This window comes from Zingiber officinale, chromosome 6B, assembly GCF_018446385.1.
Source record: "Zingiber officinale cultivar Zhangliang chromosome 6B, Zo_v1.1, whole genome shotgun sequence".
In the NCBI taxonomy this organism is placed as follows: domain Eukaryota; kingdom Viridiplantae; phylum Streptophyta; class Magnoliopsida; order Zingiberales; family Zingiberaceae; genus Zingiber; species Zingiber officinale.
Window position 1 is genome coordinate 18,881,945 of NC_055996.1, and position 20,242 is coordinate 18,902,186.

General features: G+C 35.3%; 2 protein-coding genes across 3 annotated transcripts; both read right to left on the reverse strand.

Annotated features, from left to right (window-relative positions):
- Window positions 1–5: 5 nt before the first annotated feature.
- Window positions 6–7,154, reverse strand: LOC121992193 (COP9 signalosome complex subunit 1-like). The gene is made up of 6 exons (XM_042546393.1): window positions 6,600–7,154; window positions 5,508–5,828; window positions 4,127–4,243; window positions 3,948–4,033; window positions 455–689; window positions 6–365 (listed from the first exon to the last, which is right to left on the reverse strand). Exons 1-6 carry the CDS (start codon window positions 7,026–7,028, stop codon window positions 189–191), a joined length of 1,365 nt encoding a protein of 454 aa, XP_042402327.1. The 5' UTR covers window positions 7,029–7,154; the 3' UTR covers window positions 6–188.
- Window positions 7,155–10,426: 3,272 nt separating this feature from the next.
- On the reverse strand, window positions 10,427–19,443 carry LOC121992194 (inorganic pyrophosphatase TTM2-like). 2 transcript variants are annotated; one of them, XM_042546395.1, is made up of 12 exons: window positions 19,254–19,443; window positions 16,659–17,020; window positions 15,354–15,468; window positions 15,034–15,229; window positions 14,793–14,906; window positions 14,494–14,667; window positions 13,924–14,118; window positions 12,336–12,458; window positions 12,113–12,234; window positions 11,700–11,814; window positions 11,297–11,557; window positions 10,427–10,930 (listed from the first exon to the last, which is right to left on the reverse strand). In XM_042546395.1, exons 2-12 carry the CDS (start codon window positions 16,993–16,995, stop codon window positions 10,730–10,732), a joined length of 1,953 nt encoding a protein of 650 aa, XP_042402329.1. In that variant the 5' UTR covers window positions 16,996–17,020; window positions 19,254–19,443; the 3' UTR covers window positions 10,427–10,729. The 2 variants fall into 2 exon arrangements, with proteins under 2 accessions (XP_042402329.1, XP_042402328.1); XM_042546394.1 differs by having other exon boundaries at window positions 16,659–19,443.
- Between the last annotated feature and the right edge of the window lie 799 nt (window positions 19,444–20,242).

The window sequence follows — 20,242 nt, forward strand, 5'->3', positions numbered from 1 at the left end:
AGGTATAGATAAGATGACGCTGACAAAAAATAATGTTGACACCCAAAGTACCAACCTTCAAATACAAAGAAGTCACGATATCAAGCATGTCATCTAAGAATGCAGGGGAAAAAAAACAAGTGCATAATCTTCTCTCAACCCCGTATGCAAATCTGAAAAATCCGCAAACACGAGATCACCAATCAGCCTCAAAGCTTCCTAGCTGACTTCATTATGCTTTCATGTTTGATCAGATTGGCTCTCAACAGCATGGCTCTAACATCTCTCTCAAACTCAACACCAGTTTGTAGGACGCGTTGGAAGGTTGCATTCCTTTGATCAGCGTGTCTTGCATAAAGAATTTTGTTGTGTGAATCTATGCGAGCCTGTAGCCAATCAACATGAAAATTGTATTATTATGTTGCAGTTCTAACTCAGTTTATGATGAAACATAAATAAATAGATCAACGTTTACTTGAATTTTGTTCTCGGTGATTAAAGCCTCCAGTTCTTTCTCTAACCCAGCAACACTAGTTTTAAAAGCACCAGCCATTGTATGAAGCTCGACAGAAATGAAAGGAAGAGTGTACTGAATGATGGCTTTGTGGCGAATCTCTGTGTAAAGCATTTCAATATGATCATGCAGATGGATATCCAGTAGTAGATTTGGTTTTAGATTCTCAAGATACTCCAGGCATGATGCATAGTGACTGCAACAGAAGTTGTTTTGTAAATAAGGATAAAACTAAAAATCCCAAAACTGCATACTGTAGAATTGTACAAATACAGCAACACAATGAGGCAACTACTATCCAATCCCCCAAGCTTTTTCTGCAGGAAGCGTATGATGATGGTAGGGGAAAGAGATAACTGACTAATTCAGAGAGCCTGCAAGTTGTATCTTTAGAACAACAATAAGGCAGCCAGGACAAGACTGATTTATAAATCAATTTACAGATATCATCTGGGGAAATAATATTTCCTTGATGAAGGTAAAACAAGTTCGAACAAAAGCTCTCATGCTCCATAGCTAGTTTCAGTATACCTTTTCAAAGAGTTGCTACTAATTAGCTGTCTGGTGTTAAAAAAAAAAAAAAAAAAAAAATGCCATATAGGCATTTAGCTTGTAGAAGTTCAAGTATCAGTTTTCCTTCAAAACATCAATCCAATATATAAAGATTAAAATAATATGCATGTCTATAAATCAACTATACAGCTTAACAAAGAAAGCTCGTTTTCATAAGAAAAGCAAAAGCCATGAGCGGATTGCCTTTGCTGGTTGATTGATTCAGATGTGATCCCAGAGGTTGAGTTAAATTCTTGGATACAATGAGTTAGATGAGTGGTTATAGTGAGTTAAATGATATGTAGAAGCCATGGGGCCAAGCATACACTGCATATGTTATTTATCATTTTAAAAAAAATTAAATTAACAAAAATTATACTGTCATCATTTACTAAACATCAAAATAAAAGCTAAAAGAATCATCTAGACAGATGTAAGCTGGATATCCATACATGGTTATAAAACATAAATATGTGTGTGTGTGTATTAAAAAAACTAATGATAATATTCAAGGAAAAAAGAAAAATAATTAATAATTTATTTAACTTGTTATGTATATCCAATGATCCAATCAAACTGTTTAGATCCTACTATTATTCTCAAACAGTAAAAATATTCTAGACTGAGACTACAAGTTCCTCATCATATAACGCTACATTTAATTTATGGAATGGAATTGATAGGAAATAGAATTACTATTCCTAGGAAAGGTGATACAAAAGAGAATTGGAATATATATTGTTTGATTTGGTTATGGAATGAAATAGATGGATCATTTTAATTCCTATGTTTGGTTTGTAAGAATTTATCAATAATAGATGATAAATAAATCTCCATGATAAAATATCCATCTCAATAATAATTAGTCATTCACCCAGCCTGTGCAGCTCTCACAGCCCATCAAACCCATTCAAAATATGTGCTTTTCTTAGAGAATTTAGAGTAAGGATTTTTTTTTTAATAAGGAATGGATAGGAAGGATATTTAGACTGACAATTTTGTCAGAATTGGTGTTCTCAGTTCATTTGGAAATCCGAGGGAAAAGAATATCTATTCATGTAATAGTACTCCAGTAATTCAGTTGAAAATACTTTGATCAACAGTGTGTTAACTACCATCCCTTCATACTGAGTATGTTTAGGAGCCCCAGTGTGCATTGCACAAGATTGGGGGGTGGGGTGTCTAGTGAAAGTAGTGTCGGAATAAAACTAGTCGCCGAAGTCAGAGTCCCAGCGAAGAAGGGAACAAAGGTTGCAAGCTCACAGCCAATCAAAAGATTTCGTGACACAAACACCAAGCTCACGACATTGTCTTTATTCCCACGTGTCAACGCCTCGCAGCAGAAGACACAAATCATGAGGCTTATATATAGGGTCCCGATGTCACCATCAACTGTATGTGGAATTAGACTCACCAAGTCCCCGTGCGATCTCTAGAATCACCAGCTCATACCGGTAATATTCTCCACCTCATAACAAACTAAATGAAATTCAGTTAAACCCCCTAGGGACGATATCTGACCTTGATCAGTCTCCTTTTCAGTTTGGGCAAAGTGAAACACCTTTTTAACTTCCCTTGCAGCTCAACCAAGCCATATAGCCATCAGGCCAAACACAGATACTTCCTCTAACCATATCCCACAGTTAGCCTACCCTAGTCAATGTCATCTGTTATAATTTGTCTATAAGACTGGCTCATAAATCAACTCTTACAAGTACTCAAGCTTTAAAGGATTAGTTTGATGAAGAATAAGGATGTAGATGGGAGAGTTTTTCAAAATACCAATGACCCATGTTAATTGGGTTCAAGTACCTTGTAAATAAGGGATGGATTTAAGTTGAAATAGTAGATACTTGTCATGGGTATAGGAGAGATTTAGTTAAAATACCAATGGTCAAAATTATCGGGTTCCAGTACCTTCTAGATGAGTAAGGTATGGATTTAAGGGCAATAGTAGACACATGTCATAGTTATATGAGAGTTTTAGTTTTATGTTTTAACATCCAGAGTTCGGGTAACTGGATATATATATTAGCATGGTGTACTTCATTTGCTATCCCATCTACAACAATGTCGATTGACAACATTCGCTTGATCTTGTATATGTTTTATCTTAACTTTGATGGATATTATGATTTTAATAGGTATGTCAATTTTACGGCTTGACTTACATTTCTGTAGAGATATTTTATTAATGAAAAATTGATTAGACAATTTTGGGGATCTATTACGGAATTATTTTGTTTATTGGTAGTGTCATGATGCATTAAAGTGAGTTTGGATCCAAGTTAGGTCAAGAAACCGCAAGTAGTGATGGGACGAATATGAATAGAGAAACAATTACCTCTCCTATGTATGTGATGGAGGATATGGGTTTGGATGTACCAAGTGGGTATGAGTATGGTTAGCAAAAAATTCACAAGTACAAAAAATAAATGAAGAAATCACCTGAAAGTAAACTATTAGAACACCACTAACAAAACGAATGACATTCTCTAATTTTCTTAGAACATGTGACCACAAGTCTATTTCATGTGTGAACAGGAAGGAACATTAGGCTTTAAAATCAAATATCAGATGGAATCATTAGGATTTTAGAATGTGATTCACGATATTTTCTATTAGACACTCACATTCCAAGAGATTGATGTCATGTTTATCTCCAATATTCAGGTTGATTTCATACTCCAGAAAAAGAAGACAAGGTCCACCAAGAAAACAATTATTTCTAATATGTTAATATCTGCACTTATCATAAAGCTCAACAAGAAATATTGAGCTCTAATATACGAGAGAGAAAACTCAGCTGTTTGAATCATACCAAGAAACCACTTAAGTCTAACTTTAATGAAATTACCAGGTTGTCAGAACTACAATGAACAAAATATTAGTCCTATCTTACCTTGCGTAGAAGTCATTTATAAGTTCTCTTACTTCTGGCACCAACTCTAAAAAGTTGCTGAAGTTAATATTGTCAATAACTTTGTTCTAGTAAAAAAGCAAGGTAATTAATTAATAATGGGTAAATGGTATTAGATAAATAAGAAACGATAACTGACATAAGATGAAGTTGTTGAATACCTTCAACTCTGTTCGATCAAAAGATGCAAGTGCACAAAGTCCACCATATATAGCAACATCTTGTGGTGCTATCACATCTGTATAATTGTTACCTAATTCAATTCCTGTCTCTAAAAACTGTGGAATTTACAAATACAATCAGGAAAAATTTACCAAAAATGATAATCTGCAGAAAAAAAGAAAATAAGTATATGGTTTGTGGAGTTTTACTTCACGACAAGTATCTCTATCACTACATTATATTTCAAACATTCAGTAAATGTGAAACTTTGGAAAAATGTCTAACATAAACTGGTAATTACAGTTATGTCATTTACATTGAAATTCAAATCTTCATCCGTGAGCAATAAAAGTACAGGAAAATCAACTAGAATTGACACTTATGTCTAATTCTATAAATTTTCACTCGTGTCAACTAGCATGACTTGACACTAAGCCTCAATCAAATAGAGTTTTCAGCTAACTCGAGAGTCAACTGTAAGCACTATGTTCGGAGGACAGAATGTCAGTTCAGGCTCTAGTCAACTAGACTAATGAGCAATCACTGAAGAATTTTCCAATTGACTGGTAATTCAACCCAACCAGTATTGAGGTTTTAATGCTTTGGAATGATGCACAAAGAGAGATGAAACCATTTCTCCAGAGAAAGCTTGTCATTAGCCATTATAGTTGATCCAAGCTTCCACTAGACACCCCCACAATGTTTGTCAAATCCAGTCTTTAGGAGGTGGTTATAGTCGATTGGACTGATGAGCAATAAATAGAAGAGTTTTCCAATCGACTGATAATTCAACCAATGTTAAGGTTTTAAATGCTTTGGAATGATGCACCAAGCGAGATGAAACCATTTCTCCAAAGAAACATTGTCATTAGTCATTATAACTAATCCAAGCTTCCACCACACACCCCCAGTGTTTGTCAATCACCAAAGTCTGGTTCTGACATGAATGCAAAGCTTTGATTGGTGTCTCAGCAGAACCATATATTAGGTGTGATGAATGAAAATTACAAAATGTGATAATGGAAGTTAATTCAAAATTGACAGAGTTAAAATATTATATAAAAATCCTTTCAATTTGAAGTTTTTTTTATTACTTCTCATTTTGAATTATTATATTTGTTTAGTATTTTGACATAATATTTGATTACAAGAAGAGATGAAAAGGAATTGAATTCCAAATGAAAGGAGATTAGAGCAACAAACATAGAAATAAAACCAAATATCACTTACGATGAATTTGCTATTTTTGTCTTGAAATAAAATGAAACTTTATGAGGTACTTGTATATTAAGATCGTTATGTATGCGATACTAGATTCTGTAAAGACAAATATGCTATTTCATTATATTTTCCTCAACAAAGCAGTAGCAAAAATCATACCTTCCGGGCTGCAAGCTTATACTTTTTTGTTTCAAGATATGCTAAACCAGCAGCGCACCGCAGTTTTGAATTCATTATAGGATCCAACTGTTCTGGCGTTTGCTCTGCTTTACTCACATAGTTGGATACATGCATGAATTGTTCCAACTCAATACTGACAAGAATGACATTCAGACACATCTGGATTATGTGCTTTGAAGTAGTACAATAGTCACGTGTACGGACATAATTCTTGAAGGCATCACCGAGTTGACCGTGAGCATAGTAAAAATCTGCTATGTCATTGTAGCCCATTCTGATGCTTTCTTTGATCATGTTAGTCTGCACATAATGAATGTTTGCCTTTTTAATTTGGGCAATACCCAAAGACCAAATTTTGAGGGGGAAAAAGATAATGATAAGCTTATATTTCTCTGGCTCCAGGGACAAAATTTGTTGAACTAAATCAATAGAACAAGAAATCCCAAATTTTATTGGTTAAGCAACATCTAAATTTGAACAGGGATAAAGGACTTGCAAGCCCTGCTTTACCACTTGGCCATGTTGCCAAATTGATCCAACTCTAAAACAAAATCTAAAATAGGTAAAAAAAAAAAAAGAGTATTCATCCATATTCTTTTACTATGATTATATTATTACTTCAAAGGAGCAAGACAAGACAAACTCATGGAACAATTCACAAATTCATGGTGCAATGCGTTATATATATTCGTCTAAGGAAGCAATGGCATTCACGCTAAAGAAGACTTTATATGAACGCCAAGACAGGATCGTCATGTCTACAGTGGAGATTCACCTTGACTTTTAAAAATAAGGGGCTTAAACAAACGCACAAAAATGTCTTGTACTTGGATATGCATCTACATGTTCATCTAAATCAGTAACTAGCTCAGTCATACCTAAGGATCATCGCGTTTCGCGTTTAGGAGCAATCATGAGGAAGTACTGCACCATACGAGGCATATAAAGATTTGTGAAGTGCACGGAAACTTCACAGAAAATAACATGAAATTTAAAGTCACAAACAGCATATGTAGATTCCTCAACGGTAATAAAAAGACAAACTAGGATAAGAAGCCCAAGGCAAGGTACCTTATAGGAATTAAACTCGTTCTCGAGCTTCTCCTTACGATGTTCAGCGCGCCGATCTACAATGTCCGCCCAGGTTTGGTCGAGGGCATACTGTGGGCCGAGCCGATCACCGATCCTCGCAGTGACCTCATGGTAAAGTTGCGTATCTTCCCCCTTCTTGATCTCGTCATGAGCCATTCGTAGGGCTTCCAGCTGCATAGCTTCATTGCCGCAGCGCTTGGCGATGAAAAGCAACCGCACCACTTTGGTCCGGCCAGTGTAGAGTGACGCGTAGGCCTCCACGTCCATCAGTTCGCCGCCTCCGGAAGCCCCTGCCTTTCCCAGGGTAGAAATCGGTGTATGGCGCGGATCGTCAATGTCGCCACCGTTGGAGAACATCTCCTCGTTTCCCATCGGCGCCCCATCGAAGGCCTCGTCATCGCCTTCCATGGCCTCCTCCGCTATGCCCTTGCGAAGAGGTGCAGATAGCTGCTTCTCAAAACCCTATCAGAATCGCCGGAGACTCGATCGATGATGATACAGAAAGTCTCGATGAAACAAATAAATAAAAATAAATATACGAAAAGTCTGAAATACCAATAAAGGCTGGCTGCTAGTGCTGGGGGCACCGACTCAATTGGGATCAGGCATCATCCACCGTCGGAACGACATCCGACGACTGTTATATCAGACTTCATCCGCCGTCGGACGCCACACCGCCATTGATCATGCGCCTCGAAGGATAAATCATAAATAAATATAGTGTAAAAATAAAATTATATTTATTCTCTTAGATATTAAAATATAAAAATTAGCCCGTAATTCAATAGAAATATATTCGTATTTATATTTTTTTTATTTCGTGCATATGAAAAATTAAAAAAATATTACTAAACATGGTAATATTTATTTTTTAGAATAAATAAGTGATGTGATTTTAATAAAGCATATCTTTAGTGTTGTTGGCTTTTGTTGGTGCAAGCGCATTTTAAGTGGTCAGATTCGATATTAAATTTTTGATATTTGTGTGTTAAACTTGAGTGTGATTATATATGTGTTTGTTAAAATTTAACATCTAAAATTTTACTATAAATCCGACCTTGAAAGACTGTTGGGTGATAGATTTTCTCTTTTACTATAATTATTACGGTGCCATTATGTTTCATCGTATCATCATTTATTGATTATATGCTGATATGTTTTTTTAATGTAATAATCTGAATTACGATTTCAAATTGAACTACACTAAAATTAAATTCCAACCAGGGCACACTATAAAATTGTAAAATGTTTTATTGATCAATGGTTTTTTTTCAGAAAGAATTTTTTGCAAAGGTCATTTTCCTGGCATTTAATACAAGCTCATCCACCGGATCATCGACACCTACCTAAAATGACGCTTTTTGAGTTATAACATGCCAAACATGTATACAAAACTATCAAGAAGATACGATGTTTGATGAGAGATAATATAATTAAATTTATAATATAATATTATATTATTATGTTGGGTCAAAAGTTTATATAGTATGTAGGTACTTTCATTATAAAGATGATTATATTTTTTTTATTTAATGTCCATTAGATGTACAGTAGTTTAGCTACATATCTTTCTAAATTTTGATGTCCATTAGATGTACCGTAGTTCATATCTTTTCAATTCCATTGTATTGTCGGAATCCATGTTGTATATTTGAAGGAGGTTGACATCTTTGTTTCTCTCATGGTACAATCCTCTTCCCGCTGAACCCCCTTTTTCCTCGGTCCACGGAGACAAAAATGTAGGACTGATGCCAACACTTCATCACGGAAGAAAAGACTCACCGAACCGGGATCGGTAACTAATACTAAATATAATAAAAAAAAACTGTCTTTTCTGTATATTTTTCCCCGATTCCATTGCTACCGCGGACCTTACGCAATCGATCGGATCATATGGATATTACTTCAACACAACATAGATCATCGAAAGGATCTCGGACGACTCACCAAAGCACGAAAGCCAGGATCTTTCAGAAAATGAATTCCTATTTGAAGAGTGTATAACTGCATGGATAAGCTTACACTAACCCGTCAATTTTGGATCCAATTCAGGATTTTCCTTGGGAGGTATCGGGAAGGAATTGGAATATAATAATATCGATTCATACAGAAGAAAAGGTTCTTTATTGATTCAAACGCTGTACCTATGCTATTGGGTAGAGACTCCTGATCAGGAGTGAAGGTCCAATATCTGATGTCTTGGCCCCAGGCCAACATCAAGTACTTCTTGCCATTACATCTCTCCAACACCAACTACAATCAAATGTAGGGATGAGCAAATCAATTCGTCAAATCGATCAACCTGTTTATATCGATTCGAATCGAATCGAAAAAAAAATCCATCGGATATAGAATCGGATGTAGGGTCCTGATATTGCATTATCCGATCTAGTAGCGCGAGATAGTTTTTTTATCTCAATAACTGAACCAATCCGATTCGCGATCACCCTTACTTGTAGCAACTACTGTCGATAAGTTACTACACGTTATAGTAGTTACTGTCGATAAACTACTATACATTGTAGTAACTACTGGTGATTAGCTGTTACAACGTGTAATGAATAATGTCTATTATCATTTTAAAATATTTTATTTTATTTTTATTGTTTTATATTTATATTTTATATTTCATTGGATATAAGGTCGGATATTCAAATAACTAACAATTCGTCAAATATTTGATACATCATAATTATCAGATATAGAACCGGATTTAATAATAATATTATATTATCTTATTAGTAGATTCAGATAATTTTTAATCCTAATAATCAAAGTAACTCGATCCACGATCACATCTAATCAAATGATTGGATGTCAACGATGAAAAACGTAGTGGTTGATGCGAGAAAAGAGAAATTTTGTTTTGTCACCACGTCGCCTCTATCTATGAGGATGGGAGGATGAGATCCTTCTTGGAGGGGAACTCGACGGGGGTGACCGCATGAGAAGGCGAAGATCTGGACGAGGACGTCAGTGGGCATGAGTCGAGGAGGAGATTGTGTGACAGCGCTGCGGCTTCCATCTCGTTGTTGTGTTCGATGTCTTCGTTTCCTTCTCTATTCCGTTGATTTGTTCTCGATTCCATTAATTTATTGCTACATTCAAAGTTTTGGCGAGGCTTTTAATGGAAATTGGAATGTAACAAAATTTTATTACTTTTTATAATTTAAATTACATTATATTAATATAATTTTAAAATTGTATCAAATAAAATAATTAACTAATATGATTACCCCTCGCCTAAATGACTCATATCACACACAACTATTCTTATTTATTTATTTTTCTATAACCACATTAAGAAAGATAAAATACAAAAAAGATTTCAAAATGTTTTTTTTTACAAAATTTAATGTGACTGGGTTGCAGTTCAGTCTCTATTTTTATGGCAAATTTATTTCACACAAAAAATTCAATATATGTATTCTCTCGAGTAGCCTTCAATAATCCGCGTTAGGCATTTTAGCATCTCTTAACCTTTTCAAAATTCCTATGAGAGAAAAAGCATGCCCACGTTGTTTTCCACTGGCTGAAATTCTTGCAAGCTTAATTTATGACAACAAAAATTACAAATTTTTGGATGTCTAGTACCTGAAATGCTAGCCTACAAAAATAAATATAGAATAACTAAAAATTAAATTAAACTATAATTTTTATGGTAAATAATAATTTATAAATTAACTTACAATAATACAAAAAGATGGTAAATGTGTCATAACCAAATAAGAGTGGTGTGGATATATGCCTAAAATATTCAATTCAGGTGTCATAACCACATAAGAGTGGCATGGATACTTGAGACAAATAAATAAATAGTGGTTCTCCGTGCCATTGATTTTTTAACTATAAGTTCTGCTGTCTGAAATGTACAAATTCAACTGTAGCTCTTCAGAAACAAAAAACTAAAACAAAAAGGAAAATAGAGAAATAAAGAGAGGTGCACCACGACTCCTGCAAAATTGTAGCGTGTGTTAGCTTGGTAGATTTCATTAGATCCCATCTGAGCCTAAGGCCCTGCACCAATTGTGTAGCATGAAGAGGTTAATATCTCAAAGTCATCAATCACGATCCTAAGGTTCATGTCAAATAGAAGTTGAGGGTTCATTTTAATTCCTGTTCAGATTTTTGAACAGAAAAATGCCAATGCAACCCATCGCTAATACCCCTATCATATTCCAGTCAAGCGATCCACTTCTGTTATCGGTTAAGCCTTTTTGGGACAACAAAGGCAAGTGCTCGTGCATCAAATTGTTAAGGTTATCCAGTTGATGCATGATTTGCCGCTGACCCCGTGAGACGAGCATTAGCTGCCAATGACAGAAAGCATCATCATCATCGATTCCATGAATGCGTAGGAACATATCAGTAAAGTTCATAGGGTGATTACGGCTCTGAACTAGCCAGTTAAAACATCAGCTGTAAAAGGATTTTAGTACTACAATTCTATAACTAAGAGAATAAACAAGAATCAAGAAAGCTGTTGGCGTGTCATTTTAGGCACTGGGGTCTTAAAATGAGTTTGCTGTTGTACTATTTCAAAAAATGGAAGGTTAGACTAATATCGGATAATACATAAAAAAAAAATCAAATATTCAAAGCAAAGGACTTATATCCCTGAAGCCTAAATCTATTTATTTTTACAACAAAAAAAGGTAGATGGAATTGGTGCATACCTCATCCAGTAGGGGAGAATCCTTATTCAGTTGGGAAGAAGATGATGAGGTAGGCAAAAGGGTGCCATTGCCCAAGTTAGACACAAACAATGTTGTTGGGACAGAGCCATTACAAGCTTCCCCTTGGAGGGCCAAGTTCTGCTGGCTCATAGAAGTTCTCTGTGAGCTAAACTTCTTATTGTATTCTTCCATTCGTGAACTAAACTCATCAAATCTTTCATTTAGAGCTGAAATCTGCTCTGATAGATGATTAACAGCTTCCTATACAGCATCAGTAAATACACAAAAAGAAAGTTGCATCGTTAGACCATTTGTAACATAAAATCCATTCATGCAAAGAAAATAAAACGAGACTTATTTCCCAATTTCTACGAGATGAACATCCTGTGTTATGACAACTAACCCGACTGATTGCAGGTGACTCAGGTGGTTGTTTCTCGAACCTTCTCTGGTTGACGTCAAGTCTGAGTTTGGCAATATTTTTCTCCCTTTGCGTAGAGAAGGAATGGGACATTCCACTGAGGAAACAGAGAAGATTCATTTCAAAATAATTGTTACCTTGAGATACCAACAAGGATTAGGTTAGATCTGCAGACAAATCATTAGAGATGTATTGATAAAACCAAGCCAGACCAATTGGTCTGCTAAATGTAAGAAAAAGAAAAGACCTAAGAATCTTTATTAGGAATCACAAAATGTGCACGTCTATATTAGATGATGACATGTTGTATTGGCCAAGTAACTGATGCGTATTATAATTTTGTAATTTTGAAGGAGAACTAAATTATCATCAATGATGATAATACATATACAAACCTTTTCAGAAATTTATTTCTCATGGCAACCCTATCAGCAGATGCCCGTGAAAGTGCTTCTCTAGGACTAGAGACCATGTCATCATCTATGCTGAGCTTTGTCTTTAAATCATCTGGCAGGGCCTGCAGTTAACAATAAAATAGGCAAAAACAATGCAAAGAATAAAAAAAGCTAAAATAGCTCGAAGCTAAGTGCAACAAGAATTGGTGTAAAGAACCTATACCATCACGTCATTCACGAGCTTTTCAAGTTGAATCTGCTCAATGTAAGTACGAGGAATGAAAGCACCTTCCAGACCCAATTGCTCCGCTATATGCTTAACATACAGTCGCTCTTTTCCTTGCACCTTTCATAATCGCACAACTATAAATTTGAGACCAACAAAATGGATTTTGAGCAAAACACATTACATATGTATAATGAATCACACAATCTTTATAATTATAATGAAGAAACAGAAAAATAGCTTTCCTCAAAAAATGCACATGACCAAAGAAGATAGAATACAATTAAGAATCAAGAAACATAGGAAACAGCTGAAGTTTACATACACCACTAAATTCTTTCCTGAGTTGATGCACAGTACAATTCTTTATAGTCGTGCAGACAAGAATGACAACCCAGAATGCATAGAAGAAAATTTCTTTCTAGTTCAGCTAACATGATATCAGAACCCTACTCCAATTTCTTATGTTTGGTGATTACCCTTAAAATGTAAAATTACATGATCTGTAGAGTTGCATGGATCCCGTAAGCTTAATCATTGTCAATCCTAACATCGAATTCATGCCAGTCATTCAAGAGATGTTTCATTGAGTTAAGCTGTAGAAAGCTATATGATAATAATATATTACATCAACATTAGCTATACAGCAGAGCCTACATGGGGAAGGTCAAGATTGTTTTGCATGCACCATGAGGCCCATGTTATGATGAATCGAAACTTACAATAGAGTACATTATGTTGTCATATAAATTTTTAAGTTTCACCATGAATTGATGTTAGGAACAAAACCATCACAAGAAATAAGAATCAAGACGTACAATAACACCCGTGTATCCCTCAATAGAGACTGATGAATGTAAGAGATCTAGCAAGAATACTGAGGAACAATCAAGAAATACTATTTCAAATTACTGAAAGTATTTCAAAATTGCCTAAATTAGAAGCCACTAAGAATAACTTCCACAGCTGCATTATGCAACTATGGAAGACCATCTGCAAGGTACAGTTTCTATATGTTTAATTTCTCACAAGCAACAAAGATAGTTTTATCCTGTTCCTTGCCATACTTATGAGTTATGGAGATGCATGAACCATAGAATATTGACCATAGAATATTGATGTTTGACTTCTGTAGCTAATTGGATGAGTTCTTTCAGTATACACGATGTGTAAAGACTTGGATTGCAAATAGTTCACTGGAACCAAAATATAAAAATAATATTCACCAAGTCCAATTAAAACTGCTTTAGTGATATCGTAGATTTGGCCACAACCTAACTGAACAATGTATCATAATGCAACTATGGAAGAAGTGTCCAGATATATCTGAAACCGGGAATTACGTAACTTAATTAAACATTGGCTCATTATACCATAAAAGGTAATGACTGACAATAGCAGAAGAAGCAACAGGAATTTCATGGTGAGTAGCCAAACTACAGAGGTATAGGCCATTATTAATACGTTAGATTAAGGAATTATGTCGAGGCATCTTTCATCAAACAATATTCAAAACAACACATAATACAAGAAATTTTTAGCAGTTTCAGAAATAAATAACTTGCAAATATTCAGTTTCAGTTACCTGAACATATTGGCGATTAAGTTGTTCTAACCAATCAATTTTTACAACCACCTTGTCATCAGAAAACACATGACTGCTTCTCTTCAGAATAGCTGCAATGGTATAGCCTAGCGCCATTAACCCACCGAGAAGACGCACACTAACTTCAAAAGTAATTCTGGGTGATATGATGAAGGGACTATCAGTTACCCATTCCTGAAAATTCACAAGTAGTCAATAGTCAAAATGACATATGAAACACTCTAAATAAATACATGCAAAGGAAATCGTATATGCAAAGTATAAGAATAGGCATGTGAATCCAGAAACTCCAAATAAATATTACTGAAGATGGGCAATGCATTTAACAAAAGTTCCATCCCATGCATATTGATATAAGAACATCAATACTCAAATTTATAAGTTAGCAAAATCTGCAAATAAGCACATAATGCCAACAGAGAAAACAAAATTTTCATTTACATGTTTCAAGCAATTCTCTAAAGTTTTTTTTTAAGTGACCCTCATCCATAATACATAAGTCACACATATAAATAAAAACTCCACAAGGAATTATCCAGAATAGTATACCTCAAACATAAGATTGTACTTCCCATCCCTGTTTCTCATTCTTAAATAAGATTGGCATGCTTCTGGATCTTCACCTGGTGGCAATAGGTATATATCGTAGGTTTCTTCTGTACCTTCTTTGTGTTCTTCAGAAAGAACAGCTTTGATTTGATCCACTGCTACACTTCTTGGTGACTGCAATAGTAAAAAAAGTCAAAGATTTAAACAAAATAACTGAAGACATCAATAAGAACAGTTTGTAAATACCATACCTCTAATCATTAGCAACCATATATGCAATAAAACCCCCAAAGACTAACCTTTAGAATGTAGGTTGGATTCTGGAAGCCTGTAAATGGATTGAACTTGTTGGAGATTTTTATATGTGCTGTTTGCAAGTCTGGCTCAATGAATGCCTTGTACATTGGATAAACCTGCATAACGTGGACAAGTCAGTATAAATGGTCAGGGTTCAGGAGATCCAAGTAAATGACCTTACTAACATCAGCTAATTTAAAGTGCAGTTAGCAGAAGTTAGGAAAAAAAGATAAAGTAGATAACTGTTTCTGAAATTTGATGAATTATCTCTTCAGGTTCTTGTCCGGCACGCTGTATGTCCCGCAAAACCCTTTTAACAAGGTCAAAATGTACACCACCAGTCACAGAAACCCGTAGATCAAGTAAAGGGCGCAACTTCTCACTCAAAGCATAGATCCCTTCAAGAAAAACAATCCTAGAGCTTGGGACATCAACAGTCCTGCCAAGAAAACAACAAGAAGGATGATAAGTCCTTATCCTATGAAAAGATGGTCAGGAGTTCTGGTGCACTGCTACCTAATTTTATAGATATTTAAAAAAATCAAAATTTTGTTGATATTTACCTGTATCCGATGCGACTGCTTGACTTGAAATCATATATGGGCACCTGAACAGATTTCCCTTCTTTTAGTCCGCGAATATTTTCAAGCAAAGTGTCATAATCTGTTAACCGTGGATCTGGAAGAAAATGCATGAATTAGAAAGCATAAAATGATGTACTGTAACATGTATAATTCCAAGCTTCATAACATGAAGTTGTTTGAGGCCATTAACAAAAAGATTATAGGTACAAAAAGAAACAAGTCCAGTTCCAATCGTGAACATACAGGAACAAACAACACTCTACTCTGAAGAAACAAATGATAAGTGCAAGAACAAAAACAAATCATTGTGATGCAACTATAAGCCATGTTACTCGGATCGAGATACAACTATCCTACATGAGTATAGATCCAAGTGTATTGACTCGTCTAAAATTGTTTGCATGTGATCAATAAAAATATTGATTCTACTAGGAGTGAGAGTATCTGAGTGTTGTGTATTTGTCATAGGTTAGAGAGGTAGATGAAGAGTCCAAATATGATACAGTATAAACAATAAATGAAAGATAAGTTAGATCCAAAAGTGTGTAGGCCTACAGATTAGTTATGGTAAAATTTATCGTTTGGAAGCATTTTTACATTAAGGTGGTTGCATTAGAGAATATTTGTGTTAGATAAGCATCTTCAGAATTCATGAACAAGAACCACAAGTGTCCATTGCATCTAAGTGTAGCCTGGCAGTGGCCTTGGGGGCCAATCTTTGTTTGAGTGTATTCGTGCACATTGTGGTTAGCCTATATATTCTTCATTAAATAATGTTTTAAAGAGAGGAATGGGAAAAGGAGGAAATACAGGAAGCAAGCTGCAATTCAGTCAAAAAAAAGCATATTGAAAAATGTAAAAATTGTGATTCCCTACTCAAAATAATAATGCAGTATTATCATAAAAAACTCCAAAGTTTTCATTCTACTTAATTTATTAAAACTGGATCCACAAAATTCAGGAAAAAGCTACCGAAAAGGAACTTTCTTTTGTTATCAAAATTATAAACACTTGTAAGTGAGGCAATTCATCAGCACACTACAACCAGCTGGGCGAGTGAATCTTTTTTACCTACCTAAATATAAAAGTGATAGATAAAAATTTTTAGATAGCAGTAGGTATCAGATCCATGCTTAAAGAATTGAGGAAAAGATATAAGAAGAACAGAAAAGAAAATGTATAACATCAAGATGGAGAGCAATATGCTTGCGACAGGAAAAAGAGATTAAAGAAACCAGGAGCAAAGTATCGAAAGAAAAAATTCTTCCTCTGAGTAAAACTTACCATCAAAATTTCCATCAATGATGCGACTAGAATCATTGTAGTTGTCCATAGATATGACAGCAATGCTTGGCATGAAATTGAGAACTTTCTCAGTAAATACAGTCTTCCCAGCACCAGAAGGACCAGCTACCCCAACCACAATTATCCCATCATTCTTTTGGGCCAATAACTGGCATGCTCTTATTACTATGAAGAAACCTTTTTCAAAAGACAGTGGATCTTGAATTGGAACAATTTCATAACGATCAGAATCCTTTCTCTTCACCAACTGAACTTGATCTCTTAATAGGCCATGCCTACGTCGAGGTGAGTCCATCATAGAATTATCTTGATCCATCAACAAAAAAAAAAGTGGGATAGCTCTGTACCACAAGAAAAATAAGCATGAGTAGAAGAAATAAGCCATAAGCAAAAGAATATAAGTGTAGAATGGAGATTGAAACCTATAAGAAAAATTAAATTATAATCGTAATAACTAAGCTAGTGGATGAAGGCTGCTAAAGAATCTACAATTTAAAGTGCAAACTATACTAAAGTGTTTGAACTTTTCCATTAAACTGAAACATTTGGCAGAAGTTTCTACATTCAGACGAGGAATAATATCATCTATAGTGTGAAATAAGATTATGCAAGATACTCAAGCATTTGAATTATCAACAGCTAACACAGTAGTCTAGAACTAGACATAGTTAACAGTTTTTATGACATAAAGATTGAATCAGTTCCAAAATTAACTAAGGCAACAGAAAACTCAGTTAGTTGCCATTAAAATTTTAGGTACAATACTAAAAAATTTGTCTAAAATTTCAAAAGTGATCATGTTTCCTTATTAACTCAGCTAGTTGCCACCTAGCTTGGCACAATCAATTCAAGCATAAAGTCATCCAAGCTGCAAACTTTGAGTTTCCTTATTAATATTAGGAACATTAAGCTAATCATGTTTTAAAAAAGTATTCATTTGGGGGTCATATGCAGCCTCCTAGGGGAATTTGGAAGTGAACACATAGTGACTACATATGACATACAGTTTACATGTGGACAAAAAATAAAAATTAAAAAAAAAAATTAGTTGGATCAATTTTAATTTTTTTTAATTCATATTTGTTGTTATATGTTTTGTATTGTATGATTGACATAATTTTTTCTCTGTGGGACAGTGGGAGTATAAAGTGGATGTGTTGATACTTAATAAAGATGCTCTATTGTGTGTAAATTAGTAATTTTTATCATTCTAAATATTTAAAAAAATTATGACAATGATCACATATCGCCCCTATATACTGTATATCTACTGTATAGTAGATTGACCCTGTGCTGCCTACATAAGCCAGAGAACCAATACCGCATACTAAATTCAGTCATTAGTCAGAAGTCAGAGAACCACAAAAAATTAACATAATGTATGCATATAGTATTATCTTATTGCTTATTTTTGTTCGAAAAATATTACTTACTGTAATTATGAGAAATGATGGACTGAACGTGATGGCTTGTATGAACATTTCCAAGCTCAGATATAGGTCCCTATGTGCACCAGGAGTGCAAATTCTAGGATTCTAGCAGATGGAAGTTGGAAAACTTCCTGCTTGGACATGGAGTTATCCAGAAAAACATATTCTTGCTCTTTCATTGATTTAGGCAGCCAATGGAAACCTAGTTTTGGTTTAAGTGGAGAAATAAATCCTTAAACCAAATCATAATTTACGTTACGGTCCTTTTATCTTTTTCAGCTGAACCATGCGAAGTGAATAGAACACCAAACAAGTATGGGTTCCTAACGGATGTTAGTAATCCAGTCGGGTAGAAAAACGACTCTTCTTTACTTTTCTGTGCTATCATGTGGTTTTTCAGGTGGTCTCACTTTTGGCAGTTATCTCCTTGAATTAGGCATACACGCCCAGTGCTGGAGTCAACAAAGAAATCTACTATATAATCATGTTGAGATACAAAGAATTTGCTGACGGTGAGGTGACTTTTCTACACCTAATGCATTCTGATGAGTTCAAAAAAAGATCAACTTTATCGCCCCCAAATATTATGTTCTAAAGAACAAAAGATATGGACAGTAACAAGACAATATCAAAGAAATCCAGCACATACGGACCATATGTCATACAGATTCCTATCTGAATGCACGTAGACCATGGTTTAATCCACCCATCAACAAATACAAAAATTAAACAATCGATACCGACATATATCAGATGAATAAGCCAAGCGTAGGGGGGAAAATATCGCTCAGTGGAACAGACGTTTAACAAATAAGCCAAAAATGTCATAGATTTCTGCAAGTCGAATCATCACTAGTTTAACCTATCAAGCTCCTGTCACCGCAAAGTCAAGGACAACACTCAAATCATAATCAAAAGAATAGACCTAGCAACTCCAACACAAAAGAATGGAACGCGTCGAGAGATCTAGAAGAACGCTAGCACCAAAGTCAACCGCCTCGCAACGGAAATTGAAAGGAAACTCACTGGACACTCCTGAGGATAACTCAAACAGAAGATTTTAGTGAAACAACGAATCACACCCCATTGTTGGAACAACTGGAAGAGCAGAGGAGAGCGAAATGGAAACACGTCATAGGATTACCGACAGGAGCAGCGAGATACAATAACTGACTGGGCGGTGGGATATCGGCGGCGGAAGCGACGGCGAATGGAGGGCGGCGGCTGGGAGGAGGAGCGAGAGGCCGAGAACGATCGAGAAAGCGCTGGCAAGTGGGGGGAGATCGCGCGACCGGATGATTCCGAACCCTGGGTGGTGCCACGGAAACCCACGGTGGACCTTTAAATATATAAATAATTCACTATCCCACGGCTCCACCCACTCGCCCACCGCCCATGGCGAAGGCATGCTGTGATTGGACAGAAGTGGGGCCTCCAATAAAAAAATAAAATGCAGGCCTGGAGCCACGCAGCCGAACAACAAGTAGCTAGGCGGCGTGGGGCCCGCGGAATAGACCCGTGTTGATCTTTGGTCGGTCTCAAATTTTAAATTTCTATTAGAGGAACTTTCCATAGGATTTCCTATGAGGTCAAGGGCTATGATGTTCATAAAGCACAATAACTATTAAAAAAAAAAGTAATGTAAAATATATGCAAAATAATAAAATTTCGTATAGAATTTTATCAAAAAAAAATTCTCTTCTCTTTACAATCGAGTAAATAAACTATTAATGTTGAAATTAATACAATCTACTTGTCTTATATCTTTTAAATATTATTTAAAGAATATTATGCCATCCAAACAGATGGTTCCACAACTAAATCAACTTGTCTCATATCTTCGAAGATATGCTAATTTGTAGATTCACAACACAACAAAGAGATGCCTTTATGTTAGGAGATGGCCAAGAGTTAAGTGTATATCTAGTTAAATTGAGTTGAGTTTAAAAAGAATCAAATCTTTAAAATGATTTTTAAATTTGACTTAATTTATTTTTTATAATCTTGAGTCTATTTGAGATGTAGATCCGTTATATTAATGATTCTCTTAGTGTCAGTTTCACGGATATGGAGGAAGGTACATGTAGGCACACAGGCGTCAGGCGCATGGTGGGGTAAATCCTAAGTCGTCAG